The sequence below is a fragment of the Mastigoproctus giganteus genome, chromosome 2 (genome assembly GCF_048544385.1).
Source record: "Mastigoproctus giganteus isolate SK-2022 chromosome 2, ASM4854438v1, whole genome shotgun sequence".
NCBI lineage: Eukaryota > Metazoa > Arthropoda > Arachnida > Uropygi > Thelyphonidae > Mastigoproctus > Mastigoproctus giganteus.
In genome coordinates this window covers 11,615,520-11,642,638 of record NC_143576.1, presented here as the reverse complement: position 1 = coordinate 11,642,638, position 27,119 = coordinate 11,615,520, and the positions used below count along the sequence as shown (strand labels likewise).

The following is a 27,119-nucleotide window of genomic DNA, read 5'->3' as shown; positions in this document are numbered from 1 at the left end:
CGCACACCGAGATTGAAATTCCAGACACTGTAAATTCCCAGAACTGCTTCTGTGTCTCCTCCTGGGTAATATATTTCCGATATCCCTACAATGTCTGCATTTGATGACTTAATCTAGTGGTTCACAACCTTTTTGGCCAAGGTAACTTCTGGAAGTTCAGCAAGGTCCTCAGATACCCCCAAGATTATTTTAGGCAAAAAAAACAAAGAAAGGGATGTTTTTCATTTTTTTGCATTTGTGTACTGAATTATAGTGGAACCAAAAAATAATCTCTACTCTTAAAAAAAATGTAATATTAATACTCCAAATTAAAAAAATAAAAAATAGACTTACTCAGTGAATTTAATGAGAGACCTGCTGCAGCAGATTTTCAGTGATTTTGCTAAAATTAGCTGATAATTCACGGTGAATGCCTGCTGAAGTATCAATTCTGTTTCTCTTTTTTGATTTTGTGTCACAATATATGTCAAACCCATGTTCACATAAAGATGTCATCATAAATGGTAAAAGTTTGTCTGCTATATCAGGGAAAGAGTCCAATAAACTAGCCCAGAATAAAGACAGTGGAACATTAAAGTACTTTTCTTTAAGATAAGAAATATCAATCAATCAGTCCTTCTGTTGTGGATAGAACAGAGGAGTTTCAGGTTTTCATGAAAGGGTTAGATATCCACCTGTAATTTTTAATGCCTGTATTGACAGGAAAATATTCTTCAAAAGAGATCAACAACTATGTGGGGTGTTCAGGTAGCTTTCTGTAAGTGTGACTCTGTGGAGATATTTTTTCAACAAGTCATGTAGTAAAAGTATCAAAAGTATCATGTTCATTTGCCCATTACTTCTAGTTATTTATCTAAACCAGCGTTTCTCAAACTGTGTTCCCTGGATGTGAACAAGTGTTCTGCAAAAAATTGTAATTAATAATTAAAAAAAATTAAATAAATAAATTTTTCATATTTGTAGTGTACACCACTTTTGTATCATTATAATATTTAACATAATTTTTTTTGGTTATTAATATACTGGCATAGACTGCTAATCAAAGAGATCGCTGAACACTTTATTTTGGCGGGCTTTGCATAGAGACGTATGCATAGAGGTAATGACACCTACGAAAAAGTAGCAATGTGGTGATCTAGTATGCCACTTGTATGCAATTTAGCCTGGAATACATGGGTTGAAGAAGAGGAGGAAGTGAGCCGATATCATAATTAAACTCACTTCCTTTTATAAATTTTTTTTTGATAATTATTAGTATTTCAAAATATTATTAAAATATGTGACCATAGATTTGTGGTTGAAAAAAGGAACTTTAAAATGAGAAGCAAAGTACTTCTAAGTAGTGCAACTGTGGTCGACAAAATATTGTCACACTTCAAAGTGAGGATGAACAATCACAGTCTTTTGTTCCCCAGAAATCCGAAGTGAAAAAAACAAGAACCAACTAATAGAAGACCAAAACGAAAGTATAATGACAGTTATTTGAATTTCAGCTTTACATGTGTTGGAAATAAAGATGCTCCTAATGCACAGTGCTTCATATGTAATAAAATATTAGCAAACAGTTCTTTGGCTCCTGCTAAACTTGTTTCGTAAGTGTTCCGTGAATATGTTGTGAGATGAAAAGTGTTCCGTGACTAAAAGAGTTTGGGAAATGCTGATCTAAACCTTCCTTAAATTTATTCAGACCACCCAACTTCATTAATAAGGTAGAAGTTTATTCTAGCAATCGGTTATTTTCTGCAAATTTTTATACATTATGCAACTGTCTTTTTTTTTTTTAAATTTAAATTTATGACCCTTTTCCACATCATTTGAAAAAGAATAAAGGTGCAGCATTTACTCAACTCTTTTAAAGCCTATATATTTCAATTAGTTCACTACACAGATACCTATAGTCCAGAGACTGCAACTTACAGAACTTCAGTCTTTCTTGGTAAGAATATCCTTTTGTTTCCCCAGTTAATTTTGTTGCTCTTTTCTGTGTTCTCTCCAACAGATCCGTGTCTTTTCTAAAATAAGGTCTCAAACCTGTATGAAGTGTTCCATGTGTGACTTTACCATTGTTTTATACCACGGGATGACCACCTCTTTGTCCCTGCTGGCAGTGTTTCTTTATACCATTGTTGAAATAGAATTCCATGAGTTGTTTTAGCAGCTTGTTTGCACCACTCAGAGAATGTCCTGCGAGACTACTATTACCCCAACATCTTTTTCATACTCCACTGCTTTGAGTTTTGTACTTCTAAAATGGTATGCTATTTTGGAAATACTACTACCCAAAACAATCCACAAAGAAATTGTCACTGTTTATGGAGAAGACTACTAAAAAAATGTCAAAACAATGGATGCATGCAGAATTACCCCCCCCCTCCCCCCACAAAAGGCTAAGATGCAACCAAGTGCTGGCAAGGTAATGCTATCAATTTTTTGGGATCAACATAGTACTAACAGATTACCTTCAAACGGGCTGTATTGTGATGGTGAAGTATTAATCCAACCTCCTCATAAAGCTATGTGCTGCTATAAAAGAAAAAAGATTGGGAAAGCTGGCAAAAGATGTGTATCTACTCCACAATAATGCCCCTGCACATTCTTCTCATGCTACAGTGAGGTGTGCAATATTTCAAACCCGCGAACATGGGTTTGAAATGTTGTCGCATCACGCTTATTTTCCTGCTCTTGCACTATCAGATTTCTTCCTCTTTACTGCCCCGAAGTCCTTTCTTTGTGGAAAACACTTTGCTGCTAATGATGAGGTGATTTCTGCTGTCAAGTTGTGGTTTGAAGGACAGCCAGAGGACTTCTACAGAACTGGACTGTGGAAATGTATTGAGAGGTGGAAAAAATGCGTAAATTATCTGATGATATGTTGAAAAAGTGTAATACATGGCATTTTTTTCAACCTACTATGACAATTACATTACAAAGATGCTGGATGATTCTTTTTTGAACCTCCCCCCCCCCATAGTGTATTATTAATGTATATGAGAGAACATTTTGAACGGCATCAGTGATACGATTACAACGAATATGGGATGTTAGGGTAACAAGGAATAGGCATAGGAGCATGTATGCTTGCATGTATACCAATGCTAGAAGTATAGTAAATAAATTTGATGAATTTGAAGTGTTGGTCAAGACATCAAAGGCGGATATTGTTGGGATAGCAGAGACGTGGTGTCACAAAGATATAAGGAATGCAGAACTGGAATTTGGGGAGTACAATGTGTACAGAAAGGATAGACAGGACAGAAAGGGAGGAGGTGTTATGCTGTTAATTAAGAAAAACATAAAATCAAAAGAAGTGCATCCAGTTGATATAGATGGACAGTGCACTGTTGAGTCAGTTTGGTGTGACATAAGCACTGCAAAAGCAAAGATAAGAGTAGGAGTGTGTTATAGGCCTAATGACTCGAATGAGTACAATGAACAATTGTACAGAGAAATAGAGTGGGCCAGTAAATCAGAATGTCTTATAATGGGGGATTTTAACTTCCCAGATATTGACTGGAACTTGTGGGTTGGTCACTCACACACTAGTCAGACTTTTGTGGATTTATTGGATGATTGTTTTCTGCAGCAGCATGTTCGAGAGGCAACCAGAGAAAGTAATACTCTTGATCTGGTTATCAGCAGTGATCATTCGTGTATTAAGAATTTGCAGATAAAGGAACCACTAGGTGGCAGTGATCACAGTGTGCTGAAGTGGGATTTACTCAAAGAGGTAACTACCGTCAGGGGTAAAGGAAAGGGTTTTTGCTTCCGTAAAGGGGAGTACAGTGGTCTCAGACAGTTTTTAAATTCTGTACAGTGGGATCGACTGACGATGTTACAAACAGTAAATTCTAAGTGGGAAGCATTCAAGGAATTAATCGTGGAAGCTACTAGACTTTTCATACCGATGAAGAAATATTGTTCAAGGTTTAGGCCTAAATGGTTATCAAATGAACTAATGAGACTCGTGACAGAGAAGAAAAATGCATGGGATGCATATAAATTATCAGGCGACGCAGAAGCCTGTAGCAGATATAAGCTAGTCTGTAATCAGGTCACAAAGGAGGTTCGGCAGGCAAAGGCGGATTACGAGAAATCTTTGGCAAAAGATGCTAAGAAAAACAGCAAGGATTTCTTTACTTATATAAACTCTAAAAGGAAGGGGCTGAATATGATTGGTCCACTTGACATCGATGGTTCGACTGTTGATGATCCTGCTCAGATAGCAAACAAACTGAATGAGTATTTTGCATCTACATTCACACGTGAGGAATCATTACAGTTTGAAAATGGAAGAAGGTTATCAAATTGTAGCAGTGTGCTTAATGATTTTGTAATAACTGAGAGCAAAGTGGAGGAGAAATTCTTGAAGTTAAACATAAGAAAGGCACCTGGGGCGGATGGGATCTATCCAGTTATATTAAAGGAGGCGGCAAAGCAACTAAGCAAACCCTTAGCCATAATTATGAGAGCATCCTTGGATTCAGGGGAGGTTCCCACGGACTGGAGATGTGCAAATGTATCCCCAATTCACAAAGGAGGTTCGAAGGGTGACACGAATAATTACAGACCAGTTAGTTTAACTTCTGTTCCGGGTAAAATAATGGAGTCACTGGTTAAAGATGCATTGCAGGATCATCTAGACAAGACTGCAGCAATAATTCAGACACAGCATGGGTTTGTTAAGGGAAAGTCTTGTCTGACAAATTTGATTGGTTATTATGATGTGGTCACAAAGGAACTGGATGCAAAAAATAATTTTGATATCATGTACTTGGATTTCAGGAAAGCTTTTGACACTGTTGCGCATGGAAGACTACTGTACAAATTGGAGCAGAATGGTATTAAGGGTAAGTTGCTACAATGGATAAAAGGATGGTTAAGTGGGAGAAGACAGAGGGTGGTAATCAATGGGTGCTGCTCTTCGTGGACTAATGTTATTAGTGGAGTCCCACAGGGTGCGGTGTTGGGTCCACTGTTGTTTTGTATATTTATCAATGATATTGATGAAGGTATATCAGGCTTAATGTCGAAGTTTGCAGATGACACGAAGGTTGGCAGGGTTGTTAATGACAGTAATGGCAGTGTGCTACTGCAACAGGATCTAGATAATTTGGGCAGATGGGCTAAGAAGTGGCAACTGAAGTTTAACCTTGACAAATGCAAAGTACTGCATATGGGTAGAAGTAACCCCAGAGAAACGTACCAACTGTGTGGTACTACACTTAAGGTGGTAGAAAATGAAAAAGACCTGGGAGTAATTGTGCAGTCAGATATGAAGTTTTCTGAGCAATGTAGACAGGCTGCTAGGGCAGGTCATGGGGTTTTGTCAATGATATATAGGAATTTTTCTAGCAGGGAAAAGGAGGTGATTGTCCCTCTGTATAAGGCAATGGTCAGGCCACGCCTTGAGTACTGCGTACAGGTCTGGAGGCCTCATTTTAGGAAGGATGTAGATTTGCTTGAGCGTGTACAGAGAAGAGCAACACGATTGGTGAGGGGAATGAAGGGATCCTCTTACCAAGAGAGGCTTAAGTTCTGCAAATTGCAGTGGCTGGAGACTAGGCACCTGCGCGGTGATCTGATTGAGGTCTATAAGGCCTTGAATGGGTTGAGCACACTGAATTCTGATGGGATCCTCCCACTTGTTCAGAATACGAACCTACGGGGACATAAGTTCAAATTAAGAAAGGATAGATGTAGAATAGATGTGCGGAAATTTGCCTTTAGCCAGTGGGTGGTTAATTGCTGGAACAAACTTCCATCTGTCGTTGTGGAAGTTGATAGGTTAAATAAATTTTAGGAGGAACTGGACAGGCAATTGGAGGGTATGGTGTGATTTTTTTTTTTTTTTTTTTTGGCTGATGCTGCATAAGCTCCTACACTTGCTTTCTTGCATCAAGTGCCACTACTACTACTACTACTACTACTTAACTGTTTCACAATTGTACAGAAAGTTGCACTCATCAGGTAGAAGGGGTGAGATCCTTGATACCCTATTTTTGTATTTTTAAATTTGTTAAGCTTTAGTTTTGTTTGTATTTGATATGTGTTTTGTATATTATACTCATGGTTAATATTTATTATTCACAGAATTCCTTCAGAGGTGGTGTGTTTTAGAAGATGGTATATTTAGCTATTATATTGATAAAAAGGTAACTACTTTTAAGTTGAATCTTATTATTTTTCTTTTGTAATAAATCTGAAGAAAATTTGTATATTCATTTGTATGTTAGACCAGTGGTAGTTGATGTAGTTGTTACTACTTGCTTGGGGGTGGCTTCTACTTCAAATGATTTGCATTGTTAACCACTCTTCTGACCTTTACATGACTGCAAATATCCATTTGTCCCTTATTTAAATTAGAGAAAATTCTGTGTATTTTATAATTCAGTGGTAGCTGTTTATTTTTTATGTATACTGTATAAGTGTCAGGTTTAAAATTCAAGCTTGATTTTCACTGTTAACACATTAACCACAGTGCTACATGACAACCGCTTCTCGACTGTTGCAGTTCAACATACCTCGAGACTGAAGAAGATTGCTAATATATAATAGGAAAAGAATGGGGGAAAGAACTCAATGTTGAGAAACAGCAACATTAGTTGAAGTTAGTAGAGAGTATTTGAGTGATTATTCACCTGTCTACACAGTACTGTCATGTATGTCATCAACTGGCTGCCCAATTATTTAGAAGACTTTTATGCCAAAAAAATCAATGGCTTTGGAAATGTCAAGAGTAACTGCTTGAATTTCACCACAATTTTCCATCCAGTTTGCGTGAAGATGATTAACATAACCCAATATATCAGCAGTGAATCATCATTGATCAAGTGGAAGCTTTCCAGATAGTTTAAAAGTTTGTGGTTGATGGGTTTCTCCGTTACTTTAGAAAGATTAGAGATAAGTTAAATAGGAAGAGAGGGATTTGGCACCCTTTTTAAGAACTAGCAGAATATGAGCAGATTGCTGAAAGAACTGGTGTTTTTCCTTTTGCGGTTTGAAATTTGAATTTCAAATTGCAGAAGAAAAAACACCAATATGTTAAGAAATTTAAAAAACACAAAGCAGGAGCAAGATCAAAAGTGCAAGTTTTGAGAATAAGAGGGGGAAATGCCATCAGGAGCTGGTGCTTTTTTTTTGCCACCAAGATTCTTAAGAATTCTGCTGATGTCTTTGTGTCAGAAAACCACAAAAGGCATGGAGTGGTGTTTATTTGATATGGAGGAGGAGGTGATTTCCTAAGATCTTCAATACAATATTAGGAGTAGTTATATTAATAAGTCAGCTCCATCTTTAGCTGAGACTGCAATAGAACCATCAGATTGTGATAGAGGTGCAAGTATAGATGGAGAGAATTTGCACCAATAGCTTTGGCAAGAGACCAGAAGGCTCAACTACCACTTGCACAAGAAGAAAAATTTCTTCTCTTAATCTGTTGAAATAGTAGTAGTAGTAGTGGTGGTGGCATGTGATGCAAGAAAGCAAGTGAAGCTTATGCAGCATCAGCCAAAAAAAAAAAAAAAATCACACCATTCCCTCCAAATGCCTGTCCAGTTCCTCCTTAAATTTATTCAAGCTATCAACTTCCACGACGACAGATGGAAGTTTGTTCCAGCAATTAACCACCTGCTGGCTAAAGGCAAATTTCCGCACATCTATTCTACATCTGTCTTTTCTTAATTTGAATTTATGCCCCCTTAGGTTCGTAATCTGAAAAAGCTGAATTCCCATCAGAATTCAGCGTGCTGAACCCATTCAAGGCCTTATACACCTCAATCAGATCACCACGCAGGTGCCTAGTCTCCAGCCACTGCAATTTGCAGAACTTAAGCCTCTCTTGGTAAGAGGATCCCTTCATTCCCCTCACCAATCTTGTTGCCCTTCTCTGTACACGCTGAAGTAAATCTACATCCTTCCAAAAATGAGGCCTCCAGACCTGTAAGCAGTACTCAAGGTGTGGCCTGACCATTGCCTTATACAGAGGGATAATCACCTCCTTTTCCCTGCTAGCAAAATTCCTATATATCATTGACAAAACCCCATGATCTGCCCTGGCAGCCTGTCTGCATTGCTCAGAAAACTTCATATCTGACTGCACAATTACTCCCAGGTGTTTTTCATTTTCTACCACCTTAAGTGTAGTACCACACAGTTGGTACGTTTCTCTGGGGTTACTTCTACACATATAGTAGAAGTAACCTCCATTTGTAGAAATGGAGGTATTCCAGACCTCCATTTCTACAAATAAAGATTAAAACTTTTGAAAGTGTACCTTGCAGAAAGAAATGAGAGAAGCCTGCAAAGCCACTTAAAAAAACTGTTTCATGGGAACCATTAGCCCTTTTGGCCAGATACAGCTCATAACCACAAAGCAATGACATCACAAATATGGTTTTCTATGTACTGTGCTATTTTTATATATTTTTATGTACTTTCAATGTCTTCTCTTGAAGTTTTATGTACTACATTTTGTTATGGATCCCAGCTAGTCAAAATACTGAGGGTGTGATTACTAATGACCTTAGTCCACTTGTTCATTTACCTACCAAAATACCAGTCAACAACTCTAACCACACACCCAATGCTATTGAATTACGCAAGTCAGTGATGGTCTCATCAGCAATAGAGGCTCTATCTGGTGACCATTATCAGCGTACTGTTGTTGGGTATTACACAAATGCAAAATTACTGGGATCACATTAGTGAAATTATTCATGTAGGGATGAAATCCTTTATTCTATCTTGAAATCTCATCCCAAATGAATCAGGATGATAAATTCTCTCTGCCTTAACCATTACTCCAGTAGCAAGCACTTCTGGAGTGCTGAACATAAAGATTGTTTTGATGATTAAACTTTTCTTGAGTGAAGTTTTTTTCATTTGCAAAGAGAGTACTGTATTTTTGGTTGTGTGTTGACTACCAAATCTAGAAGTCATTCATTCTCTGTGGGTGTTAATGTATATTTTTGATGTCTTGATAGTCAAATTGCCTAATTCCTAATGGATTTTTTTTAATGGATGATGCTATTTTAAAATGGTGAATGGAGACCATTCTGCATTGTGTAGTGCTATAATATCTGCTTGATTTCCTTTGTCACTCCATTCCATGTTAATTTGTACAAAGAAAACAACGTAATCGTTATTGATTATTTTGATATGTATCACAGATGAGGACTAATGAAGATTTATCACAGGGAAAGGAAAATGTAAATGTCAGGCACACTATAGTAGTCACTTCATCACACAACACAGTGGCAACTCCCAAGGCAGATTGCGCTGGTCCCACAGGAACTAGTAGTTGTTAGTGACTCTATTGTCAGGGAAATGGGGAACATGGTATGTAAAAAGGATAGCTGGAACAGGACCAGGGGCACAGGTTGATAACGTTGTAGAGCGGATATAATCTTTTAAGGGAACAAAAGATGATATAGTTGTACACGTTGGCACTAATGATATTAAGAGTAGAAGATCGGCAGAATTACTTAACAGGTACAGGTCACTGTTGAAAAAAAAGCCATGAATTATTGTTGAATTCGAAAGTGTCTGCAATTCTGCCCAGATACGATAGGAGGGAGTATATGATGAGAGCCTTGTCGATCAATTTGGCCCTGGAAAGATTGTGCAAGGCTTAAGTGGTAGAATTTTTTTCAGCCTGGTCTGTACTTGTTAACAGGAGAGATTGCTTCTACAGGGATGGGATACACTTAAATAGAAAGGGTGCAAGAATATTTGCTGATGCTATCGAGGCAGTGTTAGGTGGGTCGGAAAACTGCTAGCCTGGGGGGATACAAGGACTAAAAAGATTAACAGTAGCCACTGGCAGAGGTGAAAGTGTTTCTTGCACTGCTTCTATTGAAATGAGCAGCAGCCTAGAAAACAAGAGGCAGGGTATTTCAGAGACTGCTGGGAGTCATTGCGGTACAAGTAAACAAAAGGGGGGTGTGTTAGGGTAGCTAAGAATAGGTACAGGTGCATGTATACTTGTGTGTACACCAATGCTAGGAGTTTGGTAAATAAATTTGATGAATTTGAGGTATTGCTAAAAACATCAAAGGCAGATATTGTGGGGATTTCAGAGACGTGGTGTCACACAGATATAAAGAATGCAGAACTGGAATTTTGGGGAGTACAATGTGTACAGAAAGGATACACAGGATAGGAAGGGAGGAAGGGTTATGCTATTAGTTAAGAAACATAAAATCCAAGGAAGTGAAGGCAGTCAACATTGCTTGACAGTGCAGTGTCGAGTCAGTTTGGTGTGACATAAGCATTGGGAGATTAAAATTGAGAGTAAGAGTGTGCTATAGGCCTAATGACTTTGATGAGTATAATAAGACACGGTACAGGGAAATAGAGTGGGACAGTAAATCAGAGAGTCTTATAATGGAGGATTTCAATTTCCCAGATATTGACTGGAATTTTTGGGTTGGTCACTTGCGCACTAGCAAGGCTTTTGTGTATTAATTGGATGATTGTTTTCTATATCAGCATGTTCGGGAGTCAACTAGAGGAAGAAATACTTTTGATCTGATTATCAGCAGTGATTCTTCATGCATTAAGAATTTGCAGATAAAGAAACCATAAGGGGCTAATGATCACAGTGTGCTGAAGTGGGATTTACTCAAAGAGGTAACTACCATCAGTGGTAAAGGGAAGGGTTATTGCTTTCGTAGAGGCGACTACGATGGTCTGAGACAGTATTTAAATTCTATACAGTGGGACCAACTGATGATGTTACCAACAGCAAATTCAAAATGGGAAGCATTCAAAGAACTTATCTTGGAAGCTACTAGGCTTTACATACCAACTAAGAAATATTGTTCAAGGTTTAGGCCTAAATGGATGTCAGATGAACTAATGAGACATATGGCAGAGAAGAAAATTGCATGGGATACATATAAATTAATGGGTGACATGGAAATCTATGATAGATATAAGCTGGTCTGTAACCAAATCACAAAGGAGATTAGGCAGGCAAAGGCAGATTATGAAAAATCCTTGGCAAAGGATGCAAAGAAAAACAGCAAAGAGTTCTTTACCTATGTAAACTCTAGAAGGAAAGGGATGAATCAGATTGGTCCACTGCATATTGATGGTTTTCAACAGTTGAGGATCCTGCTCAGGTGGCTAACAAATTAAACGAGTATTTTGCATCTACATTCACACACGAGGAGTTATTCAGGAAGGGGAATGCCAGAGGTGAAGTAAACTCTGGCAGCCAGCTAGATGATTTTGTAATAACTGAGAATAAAGTGGAGGAGAAATTGTTGAGGATAAACATAAAAAAGGCACCTGGGGTGGATGGGATCTATCCAGTTATATTAAAGGAGGCAGCAAAGGAAGTAAGCAAACCCTTAGCCATAATTATGAGAGCTTCTTTGGACTCAGGGGTGGTACCCATAACTGGAGATGTGCAAATGTTACCCCAATTCACAAAGGATCAAAGGCTGACAAAAGTAATTATAGACCTTCGAGTTTAACTTCTGTTCCAGGAAAATTAATGGAGGCACTGATTAAAGAAGCACTGCAGGATCATCTAGACAAGACTTCAGTTATAGCTCGGACACAGCATGGTTTTGTTGAGGGAAAGGTTTTGTTGTTGTCTTGCCTGACCAATTTGATTAGATACTATGATGCAGTCACAAAAGTCCTGGATGCAGGGAATAACTTTGATATTATATACTTGGATCTTAGAAAGGCTTTTGATACTGTTGCACGTGGAAGACTGCTGCACAAATTGGAGCAGTGTGGCATTGGAGTCAAATTGCTGCTATGGATAAAGGGATGGTTGAGTGGGAGAACACAGAGAGTTTTAATCAATGGACACTGCTCATCGTGGACTAATGTTATTAGTGGAGTCCCTCAGGGTCCATTGTTGTTTTCTTTATTTATGAATTATATTGATGATGGTATATCAAGCTTAATGTCTAAGTTTGCAGACGATACAAAGGTTGCCAGGGGTGTTAAGGACACTACTGACGCTATGCTGCTGCAACAGGATCTGGAAAGGTTGAACAGATGGGCTGAGAGGTGGCAAATGAAGTTTAACATTGACAAATGTAAAGTACTATATATGGGAAACAGTAAACCCAGAGCAACATATCAACTCTGTGGTACTACACTGACAGTGGTAGAGAATGAAAAGGACCTGGGGATAATTGTGCAGGCAGATATGAAGTTCTCTGAGCAGTGCAAATGTGCTGCAAGAGTAGCTCATGGTGTCTTGTCAATCATATACAGGAATTTTTCTAGCAGGGATAAGGAGGTGATTATTCCCTTTTATAAGGCAATGGTCAGGCCACACCTAGAGTACTGTATACAGGTCTGGAGGCCTCATTTCGAGAAGGATGTAGAGCTGCTGGAACAAGTATAGAGAAGGGCAACAAGATTAGTGAATGGAACAAAGGGTTGTTCTTACAAAGAAAGGCTTAAGTTTTGTAAATTACAGTGTCTGGAGACTAGGCACTGGCGAGGTGATCTGATAGAGTTGTATAAAGCCTTGAATGGTTTGAGCATGCTCAATGCCGATGGGATTCTTCCTCTTGCTCAGAATAATCTCCTGAGTGGGCATAAATTCAAATTGAGGAAAGACAGATGTAGGATAGATGTGCAGAAATTTGCTTTTAGCTAGCATGTAGTTAGTGGAACAGACGTCCATCCCTTGTTGCGGAAGTTGATAGCCTAAATAAACTTAAAGCTCAGCTGAACAGGTATTTCGAACGAACAAAGGCATGTGAAATGGGAGTGTTTTTGTTTTTGTTTTTTTTTCTTGGCTGATGCTGCATAAGCTTGCTTTCTTGCATCATATGCCTATGCTAATGCTATTGGTCAGACACTATAGTAGTGTGGAATTAGTGTTTATTTTTTATTTATTTGTCAGGCAGATCAGTTTTTTTTTTAATTGTATGATTATTTGAAGTAGTTCAGTTTGTAATTATATTTTGATTTGACTAAGTTTTTTTTTTTTTTTTTTTTTTTCATATCTCACTTTATTATTTTCATTTTATAACCATATATTACAGTTGAATTTCAAGTGAAATATTTTCTTTGTAGTCCATGTTCACAAAAGGTGTTTTGAAGTCAGTTGATATATTGGGTGTATCGGTGTACAGTTGTGAAAAACCAAGGTAATGGATTTTCTCTTTAAATTTAGATTTTTAGTTTAGGCATAATATCTGTTGGAACCATGATATTTGATAATTTAATAAATATGTTGCTAATTTTGAGCAGTACATTTAGCAAAAATTTTTGTCGCTATCTATAATGTGAATTATTGCGTTTATGTTTACTGAACATGGAAATAGCACACATAGATTTCAAGTTGTCAAGTAATCATGTAGTAATAGTAGTTGTAGAAGAGGCATGTGATGCAAGAAAGCAAGCTTATGTAGCATCAGCGAAAAAAAAAAAAAAAAACCCATTCACACATCCATTTACCCTAAATGTTTGTCCAGTTCCTCCTTGAATTTATTTAAGCTATCAACATCAACAACGACAGATGGAAATTTGTTCTAGCAATCAACTAGCCACTGGCTAAAGGCAAATTTCCACACAGCTATTCTATAACTGTGTTTCCTCATTTTGAATTTATGCCCCTCAGGTTCGTAATCTGAACAAGAGAAAGAATCCCATCAGAATTGAACTTGCTCAACCCATTCAAGGCCTTATACACTTCAGTCAGATCACCTCGCAGGTGCCTGGTCTCTAGCCGCTGCAATTTGCAGAATTTAAGCCTTTCTTGGTAAGAGAACCCCTTCGTTTTCCTCACCAATCTTGTTGCCCTTCTCTGTACATGCTCAAGCAACTCCATATCCTTCCTAAAATGAGGCCTGCAGACCTGTACACAGTACTCAGGTGTGGCTGACCATTGCCTTATACAAAGGAATAATCACTTCCCTAATGTCTCTGCTAGCAAAATTCCTATATATCATTGACAAGACTCTATAACCTGCTGTGGCAGCCCATCTGCACTGCTCAGAGAACTTCATATCTGACTGTGCAATTACACCCAGTTCTTTTTCATTTTCTACAATCCTAAGTGTAGTACCACACAGTTAGTACATTTCTCTTGGGTTACTGCTACCCATATGCAGTACTTTGCATTTGCCAATGTTAAACTTCAGTTGCCACTTCTCAGCCCAACTGCTTAACATTTCTAGATCCTGTTGCAGTAGCATACTGTTATTACAACCCTGCCAACTTATGTATCAACTGCAAATTTCGACATTAAGCTTGATTATATCTTCATCGATATTCATAAATACACAACAACAACAATAGGCCCAGCACTAAAGCCTGTTGTACTCCACTAATAATATTAGTCTATAATGAGTAGTTTCCATTGATTACCACTCTGTCTTCTTCCACTCAACCAATCTTTTATCCATTGTAGCAACTTACCCTTAATCCCATACTGCTGCAATTTGTACAGTAGTCTTCCATGCATAACAGTGTCAAAAGCTCCCCTGAAATCCAAATATATGATAGCAAAATTAATTTTTGCATCCAGTTCCTTTGTGACACGTCATAGTATCCAATCAAATTGGTCAGACACGACTTCCCCTTAACAAACCCATGCTGTGCTTTTTTTTTTTTTTTGTTTTTTTTATGAAAACCACAAACACGAGGTATTAGAACCTATAGTACTTAGTACCATGATTTGGATGGAGGTTGAGAAGACAAAAGAAGATATTTGTTGACATTAGACTTGAACTTCTGTAGACTGTAATTTTCAGGAAATACGTGTGAAGGAAGGCTGTTCCAGAAAACGGCAGTTGAATGAATAAACGAGGAAGATGAAAAGTTGGTTCTGGGAGTTTGAAGTTGGACAGTAAATGGATGTTGACTGGTGGCAGCACGTGTTTGGATTGTTTTGAAGGAGAGAGCAGGAATTACAGAAGCCAATTCAGAAGAACAGTTCCCATGGAAGTATCTGTAGAAAAGGCATGCAGCAGAAACAGTATGTTTATGAGACAGAGAGTGGAGAGACTCTGTTAGAGAGGAGTCATTAATTGACCTAACTGCCCTCTTCTGAATGGAATCTAGAAGCCTGAGAGAGGTTTTGAGGGCACCGCCTCAGATGTGGGAACAATATTCCATGGTCGCCTGGATTTGCGATTTGTACAGAGTGAACAGCTGTTTGGAAGAAAAGTAACGCCGAGAGCAAAAGAGAAAACCAAGTTTTTTAGATGCAGAGGAAGCAATATTTGTAATGTGCTTGTGCCAAGAGAGATTAGAAGTCAGAGTAATCCCAAAAGAGATTAGAAGTCAGAGTAATCCCAAAAGAGATATATCATTTTGCCTAGAAATGTGTCACCAAAGATAAGCATAGGAGCAGAAGAATCCTATTTGCAAGATATAAAACAAGGCTGAGTTTTAGAAGCATTGAAATCAACTAAGTTGTCTTTGCCCCACTGGAAAATTACCTGGAGATCAGCATTTAAAGAATTGGTAGCGGATATTCGAGAAGTGGAATGCAATGTGCTATCTTCGGCAAAACTATGGATAGGATTTCCACTCAATAGAAGAAGGTCATTAATATACAAGAGGAAAAGAGTTGGGGGAAAGAACTGAACCTTGGGGAACACCAGCATTAGTGGAGAAGTTAAAAGACAGAGAACCACCTACAATCACCCAGTGAGATCAGAGAGGAAACTGGATAACCAATTACAAAAAACAGTTGGCAAACCATAAGATGGAAGCTTGTTTAGAAGACCTTTGTGCCAAACATGATCGAAAGCCTTTGAGATGTCAAGAGCAACTGCTTGTGTTTAACCGAATTTTCCATTGAGTTTGTCCATAAATGGGTAACATAGGCCAGAATATCACCAGTGGATCAACACTGATGGAATCCATTCTGGCGATCATTGATCAGACCGAAGGTTTCTAGGTAGTTTAAGAGTTGGCGGTTAATTGATTTCTCTATTACTTTTGAAAGAGTAGAAGTAATTGCAATGGGCGATAATTGGATGGGAGGGATTTGTCACCCTTTTTAGTAACTGGCTGGATATGAGCAAATTTCCAAGCAGAAGGAAAAACACATTTGGAATAAGAAAGTGAAAAAAGGGGGCAAAGAACAGGAGTAAGTTTAGGAGCACAGGTTTTGAGAACAAGTGGAGAAATACCATCGGGATCCAGAGCTTTCTTGGCATCAAGATTTGTCAAAGTCCTTCTGACATCCTTTTGACGGAAGACCACAGGAGGCATTGAATGAAGCTTGTTGGAAATGGAGGGAGGTGTTTTACCAAGATCATTAATACATGAGTTGAAAGAAAAATGGGATGCTAGCAGGTCAGCTTTGTCCTTGGCTGAAGTGACAACAGAACCATCTGGTTTTGACAGAGGTGGGAGCAGAGATGGGCAAAAGTTGTGGCCAATAGCTTTGGCAAGAGACCAGAATGCTCAGCTACCTTTAGGGCAAGAAGCAAGTTTTCTACTCTTAGCCTGTTCAAAATCTAGTTTGGACTGATTAATGACAGCTTTACAATTGTTGCAAGCTTTGGTGTAGGCAGAAAATGAAACTGAAGAATTGGAAACAAGCCAATTACGATATGCAACATTCTTCTCTTGAACAGCCGTAGCACATTTATTGGAAAACCAAGGTTTAGATAAAGGGTGAGATTTTAGAGTGCAGTGTGGAATAAAGGATTCCATTCCTACAAGAATAATTTCACTGAAACGATCTGAGCAAACGTTGACATTAGAAGTTTTGAAACAGTAATCCGACCAAGGAAAAGAAGAAAAGAAGTCTCGCAGGTCATCCCATTTTGCATTCTTGTAATGCCAAACAACACGAGGTTGGGAATAGCCATGAGATAAAGGTTCCATTGGAGAAGAGACAATCACCAAGTTGTGATCTGAAGTGCCTAAAGGACCTCTCACTTCGACCATGATCTTAGAAGGGTTGTTTGTGAGAAAAGGATCAAGCGTATTGGCTGTATGATTAGGATTGTCCGGTATTCTTGTAGGTAAATGAACAATCTGTGCGAGGTCATTAGTAATTGCAAAAGCCTCAGCATCTCGACCATCAGTGTGACTAGAAAACAGAAGCCAGCTGGAGTCGTGAACATTAAAATCACCAAGGAAAATTACCTCACTGTTAGGAAAGTTAGACTGGAGAAAGTCAAGTTGCAAAGAGAGAAAGTTAAAGAGCGCCAAGTGATTAGTGGAGTTGGGAGAACGGTAGAGACAACATATGAATTTGACACAATGAGGTAGAGAGATTTTAAGCCAGAGAAGATCGAAGAGAAGAGATTCCAAATTATCAATTTTCTGACAGGGAATATCGGAATGGACATATGCACAAGTACCACCTTTGAGGCGAAAGGAATCATACAGTGAATAATTTGGGAAACTGAAATGGCCAGGAGTTGAATTAACCAATAACTGAGATTCTGTCAGAAAAAGTACATGGGGTTTGGCAGACTGCAAGTTGAAATGGACATCGTTGAGACCACATATATTTGTGAAATGAACTAGGAAGTGTTTGGGAGGTTCAGATCTTTTTGCAGATAAGCTTATTCTATTAGTTTGACAATTCATGGTCTATTTAATAGTAAGAAAAATTGGTGGGGACATGCGCCCCCCTGCATGCACACAACTCGGACTCACTCCAGTCACTATCTGGCAGAGTAGAGGTAGCAAGATTATACACTAGCTGATCCGGAAGTCTCCTAAAGAGTTACCAATAGGTTCAGTCTGTTGTACTAACTAGTGGCCGGCCTGCGAACACCGATTTAGAACTGTACCCTCGAAATGTAAGGAAGATTGCATCTTGCCATGATGTTCATCATAACCTCAAAAGTCATCGGTCATACTGCATGATGGAAGAGATGGGGAAGGGTTGACCGGAATTTAGCTCTGGAGACTAAACATGGGTTCCACCACTTCAAGCTTCCAATAAGCAACGTGGTGGTATTTCACCGGTTGATGAGAGTCATCTACCACCCAGTATTGCCTGGTAACACAGAGGGGCGGCATTCCTCCATGTGGTGTGGGTGCCACACTTCGACCCCTGCTTATGTTGGTTCATACCTGGATGGTCACCCACAGTGGGCGTATGCATGGAGGTTATACCCAGGATTACTAACAGTCCCACCATCGTGAAGGTGCAAGCAGAGCATTTGGCTGTCACAGACCATCTGGACTTCGCTGAAATTGGGTCTACTTGACTTGAATGTCACCCGAATATCAGTCCCATCAGTGTTTTAGACTCCCAGGTAGCTAGTACAGCTTGTCTGGCATATCTGAGAGAATGTCTGTGACATCCTCGAGGACCAGGTCTGCATTATTACTACAGTCTTGTCTAGATGATCTTACAACACATCTTTAACCAGTGACTCCATTATTTTCCCCGGAACAGAAACTAACTGGTCTGTAATTACTCGTGTCACCCTTAGATCCACCATTGTGAATTGGGGATACATTTGCCCATCTCCAGTCTGTGGGACTTGCACTGAGTCCAAGGATTCTCTCATAATTATGGTTAAGGGTTTGCTTACTTCCTTTGCTGCCTCCTTTAATATAACTGGATAAATCCCATCCACCCCAGGTGCCTTTCATATGTTTAACTTAAAATAATTTCTTCTCCACTTTGCTCTCAGTTATTACAAAATCATTAAGCACACTGTTACAATTTGATAAACTTCATTTCCCTCCCTTCCCTTGTGAATGTAGATGCAAAATACTCATTCAGATTATCAAATATCTGAGCAGGATCATCAACAATTGAACCATCGATATCAAGTGGACCAATATGATTTGTCCCATTGCTTCTAGAGTTTATATAATTAAAGAAGTCCTTTCTTTTTTTCTTAGCATCATTTGCCAAAGATTTCTCCTAATCTGCCTTTCCTTGCCTAACTATCTTTGTGACTTGATTACTGAATAGCTTATATCTATCATAGGCTTCTGTGTTGCCTGATAATTTATATGCATTTCATGCATTTTTCTTCTCTGCCACGAGTCTCGTTAGTTCATCTGACTTTGATTTAGTCCTAAACCTTGAACAGTATTTCTTAAATGGTATGAAAAGCCTAGTAACTTCCATGATTACTTGCTTGAATGTTTCCTATTTAGAATTTGCTGCTGGTAACATCATCACCTGGTCCCACTGTATACAATTTAAAAACTCTCTGAGACCACTGTAGTCACCTTTATGGTAGTAATATCTTTTAGTAAATCCCAAATCAGTACACTGTGATCACTGCTACCCAGTGGTTACTTTATCTGCAAATTCTTAATGCATGAATAATCAATGCTGATAACAAGATCGGGTATTATTCTCTCTGGTTGTCCCTCTGGTTGTATTAGATATGTTCACTGTCCATATCTAATCTCTGATTCGTGGTCTTTTGCACGCATGCGTGAAGACAAATAATCTCTATTTTAGATTCATGCTCACACATACTCCATAATTTTCATTCATGTGATTACAACATATGGTTGAAAAACTTTGTCAGCTTCAGGATGGAAAATTGTTTTCAAAATTTATGTTAAACTTTTTTAAAATTAAATTAATTTTTAATTGTTTTTTTAATTGTGTTCAATTTATTTTTTACTGTAATCATTTTGCGTTAATGTTATATTCCTTTTAATATCTGGAGAGTATCATATGGAAGTGTTCTATGTATTATATTGAGGTAAATTTCTCTGATTCTTCTACAGGTATTGAAATCAACATAGAACGTATTGAGCATCATGGCTCTGGTTTATACTAACAAAAATTTAAGATAATATAGTCAGCCAACAAAGAAGCATAAGAATGAAAAAAAAAAAAAAAAAATATATATATATATATATTATATGTATTGAATGTCTGTTCACATTTTTCAGCGAAGAATTTTATTTGCTAATAAACTTTTCTGTGCAAAAAAAATTCCAGAAAATGAATGGATGTATAAGACAAAAACAGCAACCATAAATAGTAAAATTGGACCAAAAAAAGAAAGAAGTGGTTATGGTATTAAAAAAATTAGCCAATTATCAATATTTTTCCAATTATTTTTCTACCTCAAACCTAATGAATTTGGCTCTAAACAAATCACAGAAAATATAATAAAGTTCAAGAATGCCCATGCAGAATGTATGCATATTAGGCAGCAAATTAAGAGAATCGTTTACTTTGCTACCTTTTACACAATAACCAAATCCATAAATAGCAGAATGATATGGAATAAAATTAACAAAATAGACTGTAAATACCAAAATTTTGCTTCTCCTCTACTTCATTGGAATGGGCAAGGTACTGTTGAACCAGAGGATGTTGCGAATGCTTAAGGCCAAACCAACCTTTGCTAGTACTTCTAAAATCTCCTTATGCACAACAATCTTCCAGAAACAAAATGCAAATTGAAAAATACAACCTGAATTTTTCTACTGCATATATTGTAATGAGCTGTATTAAACCTTTTACTCTTTCAGAACTCTAGTTTACAGCTAAATTTCTAATTGAAAATTACAAGAAATTACAATGTACTATACTGTGCTAAGGCGGCACATTCATATAAACACATTCTGTAATAAGGCGAAATATCCTACTTTTCAATTTTGTATTGAACAATGACTCCAGTTGAAAAAACCCACACTATTAATTATTCTAATATAACACTCAACTATTCTAATTTAGCAGTTCAAAGTACATTAAACTATAATTTGTACCAGTCTTTAAAATAAGAACAATATTATTTATAGTTAGTTAAATATACTATTTATAATTCAACAAAGAAATGCCTAACCATGATGCTGGGTTTCGGCATCAGGAATTACTGCTAGCAGCAACTAGTTTATTCATACCAGCATTACTTCTGAAATACTTGCTTGATTTAAATACAAAACCCAACTTCTGATTTATGTGACTTCACTAATTTGGACACTGTAATTTGGGCCTCCTGTTTTATGTATGTATTATATTTACAGAATAGATATTTTTCTTGAATGAGAATTTAATGTTAAAATCACACACTTTTTCAGATTGGTTTTAACAAATAATTTTTAAAAGAAGTAAAACTATTGAAAAGAGAAAATTGAATTTTGAAAAATTGTTAGATAAAGCACCATCGCATCATTCTGCTGAAATTTTATCAAACATCATTGGAAATATCAACAGGCTTTTCTTAACTCCCAATATCGTAGCCCTCATAAAATCTAAGTATCAGAGGTCAACTCAACTGAAAATGTTTGTATTTTAACTTGTTAAAATACAAACATTTCCATTTGTATTTTAACTCCAGGTTATTTGACAATTCTGAGATTGAATAGGACATGTAGAAAATAAAGTATCGCATATTAAAAATAGGTTGAACATGTTAATGCACCCCATCATTACTGCCATTTATGAGCACAAGATGTGTGTTATAGGTAAACACAGAAACCTGTACATATAGAAATTTTGACGTGATGTGAAATTTTAAGAATTACTTAAAAAATCTATTATTAACCGTTTGCAATCAATAATAAAAGTTGATTGCAAAGCTGATATATTAGTGTAGTTAAAAATATGTTGTCTAGTGTTATTAGTATACAGTATCTAATAGAGAAACTTCAAAAGAATTGAAACCATGCCAATCCCATTATCATGCGTGCGGAGAGTCAAACCTGCAGACCAATATTTGCAATAACAGCACAAGCATGAATAAGACTTCCAGTGGCACACATACAGTTAAAATACAGAAATACAGTTAAAATTTAAAGGCACTGCATGAAATGGGACAAATGCTAATGTTAATGCACCTTTTGCATAGATGTTTTAAATAAATCAATTCAGTCAAAAGCGAATCAAAATTCTGCTGCTTAAAATAATGGAATTAGTTAATATCCTGATGGATGGAAATTACATCTCTTTTTCATGTAAGGTTTTTAGATATATGTGTACAGCTCACCCATAGGATTAAGTATAAATGACTTAATTGCCGAGATTTGGCTATCTGAAATTGAAAATATCCATTTATACCCTGTCCACTTTTTGAGTGATGTATCGTTTTCTGGATGTTATATTGATGACATAATTATTGTCACTACTGTAAATACTGTTAATTTGATTTTGGATGGCTTTAACATCTTAAATTATTCGCACACATCTTAAATCATTAGAAATGAAATTCTGGGAATAAAACCTTTTGATTCTCACTGCAATGGGGTAACAGAAATTCTTGCATACAAAAATATTTCATAAAAAATTAGAGTTATACTTGCATTTTAATAGTTTCCATCTCCCATTACATAGAAAAAGTCTGCTATATACACTCGATTTATTAACACAGAAAAATACAGGAAGGCAGAAATGAAGAAATTAACAACTTTGTACAGAGATTTCTACAATGTGGCTACTGTTATTCACTAATAAAATCCACTAAGAATAACATATTAGATAAATATCTATCCTCTTTCATGGAAATAAATTCACCAATCCAGAAAAAATATACATTACATTTACCTTTTATACCTACATTGTCTAATAAGTTAAATTCCTTGTTTCGTAATGCTGACATTGTCATTACATACCAATCCATATTGAAATTAGGCAAATTATTTTTAGTACCCTCTGATTTATAGTATAGAAATGTTATGTTACCCAAGCATATTGCATGCTCTGTGACTCCACATGCCAAGGCTCAACTCATTACATCGCACATAGTGATCGCACATATAACCACATAAAGTCAGTTTAGGCTAGCTACCCAGGGGGCACATGAGCTTAGTCAGCACTAAATACCTTGTAATTATTATTATTGATAAGATATTATTATCAAATAATAATTATCAAATTATTATTTGATAATAATATCTTAGATTATCCATCAAATTCAGTGAACTTCTTATTCTAAGACCTTGTGTGTGAAATTATTCCGAAATTCTGATAAATACCAACTGACCTTTTTTACCTCAGATGTGCAGGACTGTATTAAATTGCAGGAGAAAATACTCCATAGTTCTCAACAGCCCTACCCATCTTTATAGTACTTAAGTACTATAAGGATGGGTAGGGCTGTTGAGAACTATGGAGTATTACAGTGGCGTATCCAGGTATCATTGTAAAGGGGAACGTGTTTGATTTTTTTTTTTTTTTTAGATAGACCTAGAAATACTTATACATGCACATGTTTTATCAATTATTGTTTTATTGATTATTATCTTTATTTGAAGATTAGGAAAGCATGCAAATAATAATATTAATCACAAAAAATGACAATAATATATTATTTCATTTGGCAATAGAACACACGGAACAAACAAGCTTATGAAATACACGTGTAAATAAGAAAATTATAAAAGGAAAGAATAATAGAAGTATGTGCAGAGGCAGATTTACAGTGAAGCTTCAGTTTAAGGGTGCCCCTCACTTGCATGGGTCCCTTCAAGGCCCTGGTAGGGGCCCTATCAATATGTTCTCATGGTCATATGTTTTTGTAAAATTTGAAAAAGTAAGGTATTTTAACCGCCACTGTCCCTTTCCATTCTGACTTCCCCTCCGTCACACTGTCGTGTTGGGTGGCATTGAAGTCATGGACGCCGGCAGGATATTTTGCAAGGTAGTGCCTGTGGGAATAAATTTCTGTTCTCCAAATTTTGGAAAAAAAATGCATTATTTTAATTAAGTTAAGTTTGACTGATTTACGTGTACAGCTGAGCCAATGTTTCGTGATTGGTGGGAGAAAGGACTTGAATTGTTTTAATGTTTCAATAAATTACTTCAATATACAAAGGTGATATAATTGCACCACCTTTGGACTTCGAATGTCCATGATGCAAGATGATGCACTTTGCACCATGCTGCTGGCACCCATGGTCTGAGTGACCATCAGCTTTAAAAAATATACAAAAAAATTTTGCAATCTTTTTCTTAAAGAGGGCCCACAAAGCCTCCATCCCCCTGCACAGCTATGAAAAATGCTGTGCTGCTTTTTGCCATTGCACGTATCGCCAATTTTCTTGAATGGCAATACTCTGATGCTGAAAACTAAAGGTCTCTTCGGCTTTCTTGTGATTTGTTTATATTACGATGCCTTTCAATATCACTTAATTCGGCTGTCAGTGCGCATTTACAATATTTACAAAAACATTTTAAATAATCATCATCTGATTTGCAGAGCCAGTTCTTAGATTTAAGCCATCTTTCAGCCATTGATTAATATATAGCCAACACTTTTGTGTTGACTATATATTTTGCTCATTTTCAAAAAGGGGCAGAATTTCACGCTATAGTTTATTATGAAAATTCATAAACGAAAAAAAAAATTAGTTACCTACTCAAAGTAATTGAATCATCACAAAGAAAAAGGGCAAGTTTTCGTCAACACTCTTGTTAAACCTTTTCAGAACAGTGGTTTGCATGCAGAAACAGCTTAAGTTACTGCATCTTTGTTCTGGGCAGTTCACTCCAGTAATTCGAAGAGTGAACCAGCATAAAGCGACCCTCCATATTAGGAAAATTAGACTGTCAAATTTCAAAGAAAAGAAGTTGAAGAGTTCTGAGTGATGGTGGAAATTCCTATTATAATATTTTTCTCTGATCTGTAAATGATCCAGCAACGAATTTTCAATAAAAAAAAAAAAAATTACTGACATCAGAGTAATAAAATTACAAACCGTTCTCTCAAATTGTTTGAGACTTCATGGACCATTCATAATTTGTGAATGTAAACTTATAAAAACTGGAATTATAAATATGCTTACCTGAAGGCCATCGAAGTCGAGTGATCAAGCGCGATGGTGCATAAGTACAGGTACCTTGAGTGACCGGGGTTCATGCCTATGACAATGGGTGCCGGCAGAATGGTACAAGTGCACCACCTTTGGACTTCGAAGTAATACACAATTTTTAATATTTTCATAATTTATTGAAACATTAAAACAATACAAATTCTTTCTTTCAAAATAAAATCCTTTCTCCCACCGATCATGAAACGTTGGCTGAACTGTACATGTAAATCAGTCAAATTTGACAATTTAAATATTGCATATATTTGAAAATTTGGTGAGCAAAAAATTTATTTCTGAATGCACCACCTTTCAAAATATTCTGCTGGTGCCCATGCCTGTTAAACACAGTGCCATTTCTTCTATTCTCCATATCTTGTAAACTCCTCTGACCGTGTGGTCGTCTGGATCATAAAGAGGAAATTCATTCATAAAATCACTTATTACAAAAAGTTGGCATTGCATTGTGCACGTAAAGCAAATCAATGCCCACTTCTCTGTTCGGAGGTGCACATTCATCGTTGACTGCGTGCAAAAGGGGAAAAAGGCGAGGATGCGAAAAATGACTTTTTGAAATTCATATTACATCTTTCTATAATCAGTAAATGATCCAGCAACAGGTTTTCAATAAAAAAAAAACCTTGAGAAAATAGAAAAGAAGCAAAACGTGTAATGTGTTCTTTTTCTTTAATTTTTGGTTGAGAGAGGGCATATTCCCCCTCTGCCCCCCCTGAATATGCCCCTGGAGTATTACGTATGGTTACCAAAAGTATCTACACTTACTTTTGGTAATCATATTCTTACTGCTCCCTTGATAATGATGCAAAAAATGTTTGCTCCACTTCAAGGAGTTATTTTAAAAATTGTATGTCAGTGTTATTGTTTGAGTTGTGGCATTGGACATCCTTTCCATGTTGTGTTGTTTTTCAGCGATATTGGTCCTGGGGGTCCCACTGTCCATATCTGTGATAACAGGGTCAGCAAGGCTTTAGTTCTTTTTAAGTTTTCACTGTGGCATATCTCATACTAATAATTAATGATATTAGTTTTAGGTTATTCATAACTGAGATGTTTGGAAAGCTGAAATTCACAGAAGACTTTAGAAAGAAATCACAGTTATTAAATTATTATAATGAAGTTCTTTAACAAAATAAATAATGATTAGTTAAAATTAATTTAATAATCTTAAATATTTTTATAAGTTTATGATGTTTCTCTAATGAGTAAATTTTTTAATAATTTTTAGTATTCATACCAGTGGTCTTCCACAGCTTTGTTGTTTTGAAGTGGCAACAACAAAAGAAAAAGGTCGCACATATCTCTTTGGAACTAACCTTCCATCAGAAAGAATACAGTGGATTCAGCAACTTTCTCTAACCATTGCTCCGCCTTCTTGCCAGGCAATGTTACCCTCTTTGGCTATAACACATGCAGGGTTTCTCCACATGAAAGAAGGAACAGCAGGTCAGTGGCAAATGACTTGGGTAACATTAAGTGAGCGTCTTTTGACCATTTTTCGACTGGAGTTGAAAAGTGCAGATGTAATTGATCTTAGGAAATCAATGGGAATTGGTAAATATATAATATGCATCTTTTATAATTTGGATTTACAAAATTACAAAAGTGTATTGAGTTAACTATTAATTATTACACTATCAAACCATCATTATTAGCTTTCTTAACAGCATAGCATTTTGGGACATCTACTAGTTCCTTGGTCACATGAATTTCTAATCTCAGTAATCAGGGTATCAAGGAAAATTAAAGAAGCAAGGCGAGGTCATAAGAGAGCAACTTTCAAATGCCCCTACAAATGCCTCTGCATTTTCAGTTTAAATAATTTCTAAATAATTGGGTTAAAGGGATTTCACAAAAAGAAAAGTTCAAGAGTTCAACCCATGTATATAAGAAAACTTAAAGACAGGAGAGCTACAGATGCACTGTGAATGGAAATTTTATATTCCTTAATTGCTCTATTGCAAAATTGTGAGAGAGAATGTTACTACCATATGCTGGAGGTAGTTTAAACTACAACATACCACTTCCGTTTATTTTCACATCTGATATGTGATCATGCCAGTGTATAAACAGAACATATGCAGATTTATTTAGTTATATTATATTGTATTTTTTTATTGCACCATATTTGTTGTTTTATGTAGTTATTAGCATTAGTAGAGGCATACGATCCAAGTAAGCAAGCTTATGCAGCATCAACCAAAAAAAAACCCTCCCATTTCACCCCTCCATTAATTTTAAATGCCTGTCCAGCTCAGCCTTAAATTTATTTAGGCTATCAGCCTCCACAACAAAAGATGGAAGTCTGTTCCACCAATCAGCCACCCGCTGGCTAAAGGCAAACTTCCGCACATCCATTCTACAGGGTGTTCGGAAAGTCACTGTGCACTTATATATTTATTAAC

General features: G+C 36.8%; 1 protein-coding gene across 6 annotated transcripts in view; it reads left to right on the top strand.

The window, feature by feature from the left end:
- The window catches only part of RhoGAP15B (RhoGAP_ARAP and RA_ARAPs domain-containing protein RhoGAP15B), a 228,669-nt gene that overhangs the window by 37,433 nt on the left and 164,117 nt on the right, over positions 1 to 27,119 (top strand). For all 6 annotated transcript variants that reach the window (XM_090388206.1, XM_090388203.1, XM_090388207.1 and 3 more), the window contains exons 4-6: positions 6,091 to 6,152; positions 13,054 to 13,127; positions 25,943 to 26,268. In XM_090388206.1, the coding sequence (XP_090244332.1) occupies positions 6,091 to 6,152; positions 13,054 to 13,127; positions 25,943 to 26,268 (462 nt within the window). The remainder of the gene's footprint in view (positions 1 to 6,090; positions 6,153 to 13,053; positions 13,128 to 25,942; positions 26,269 to 27,119) is intronic.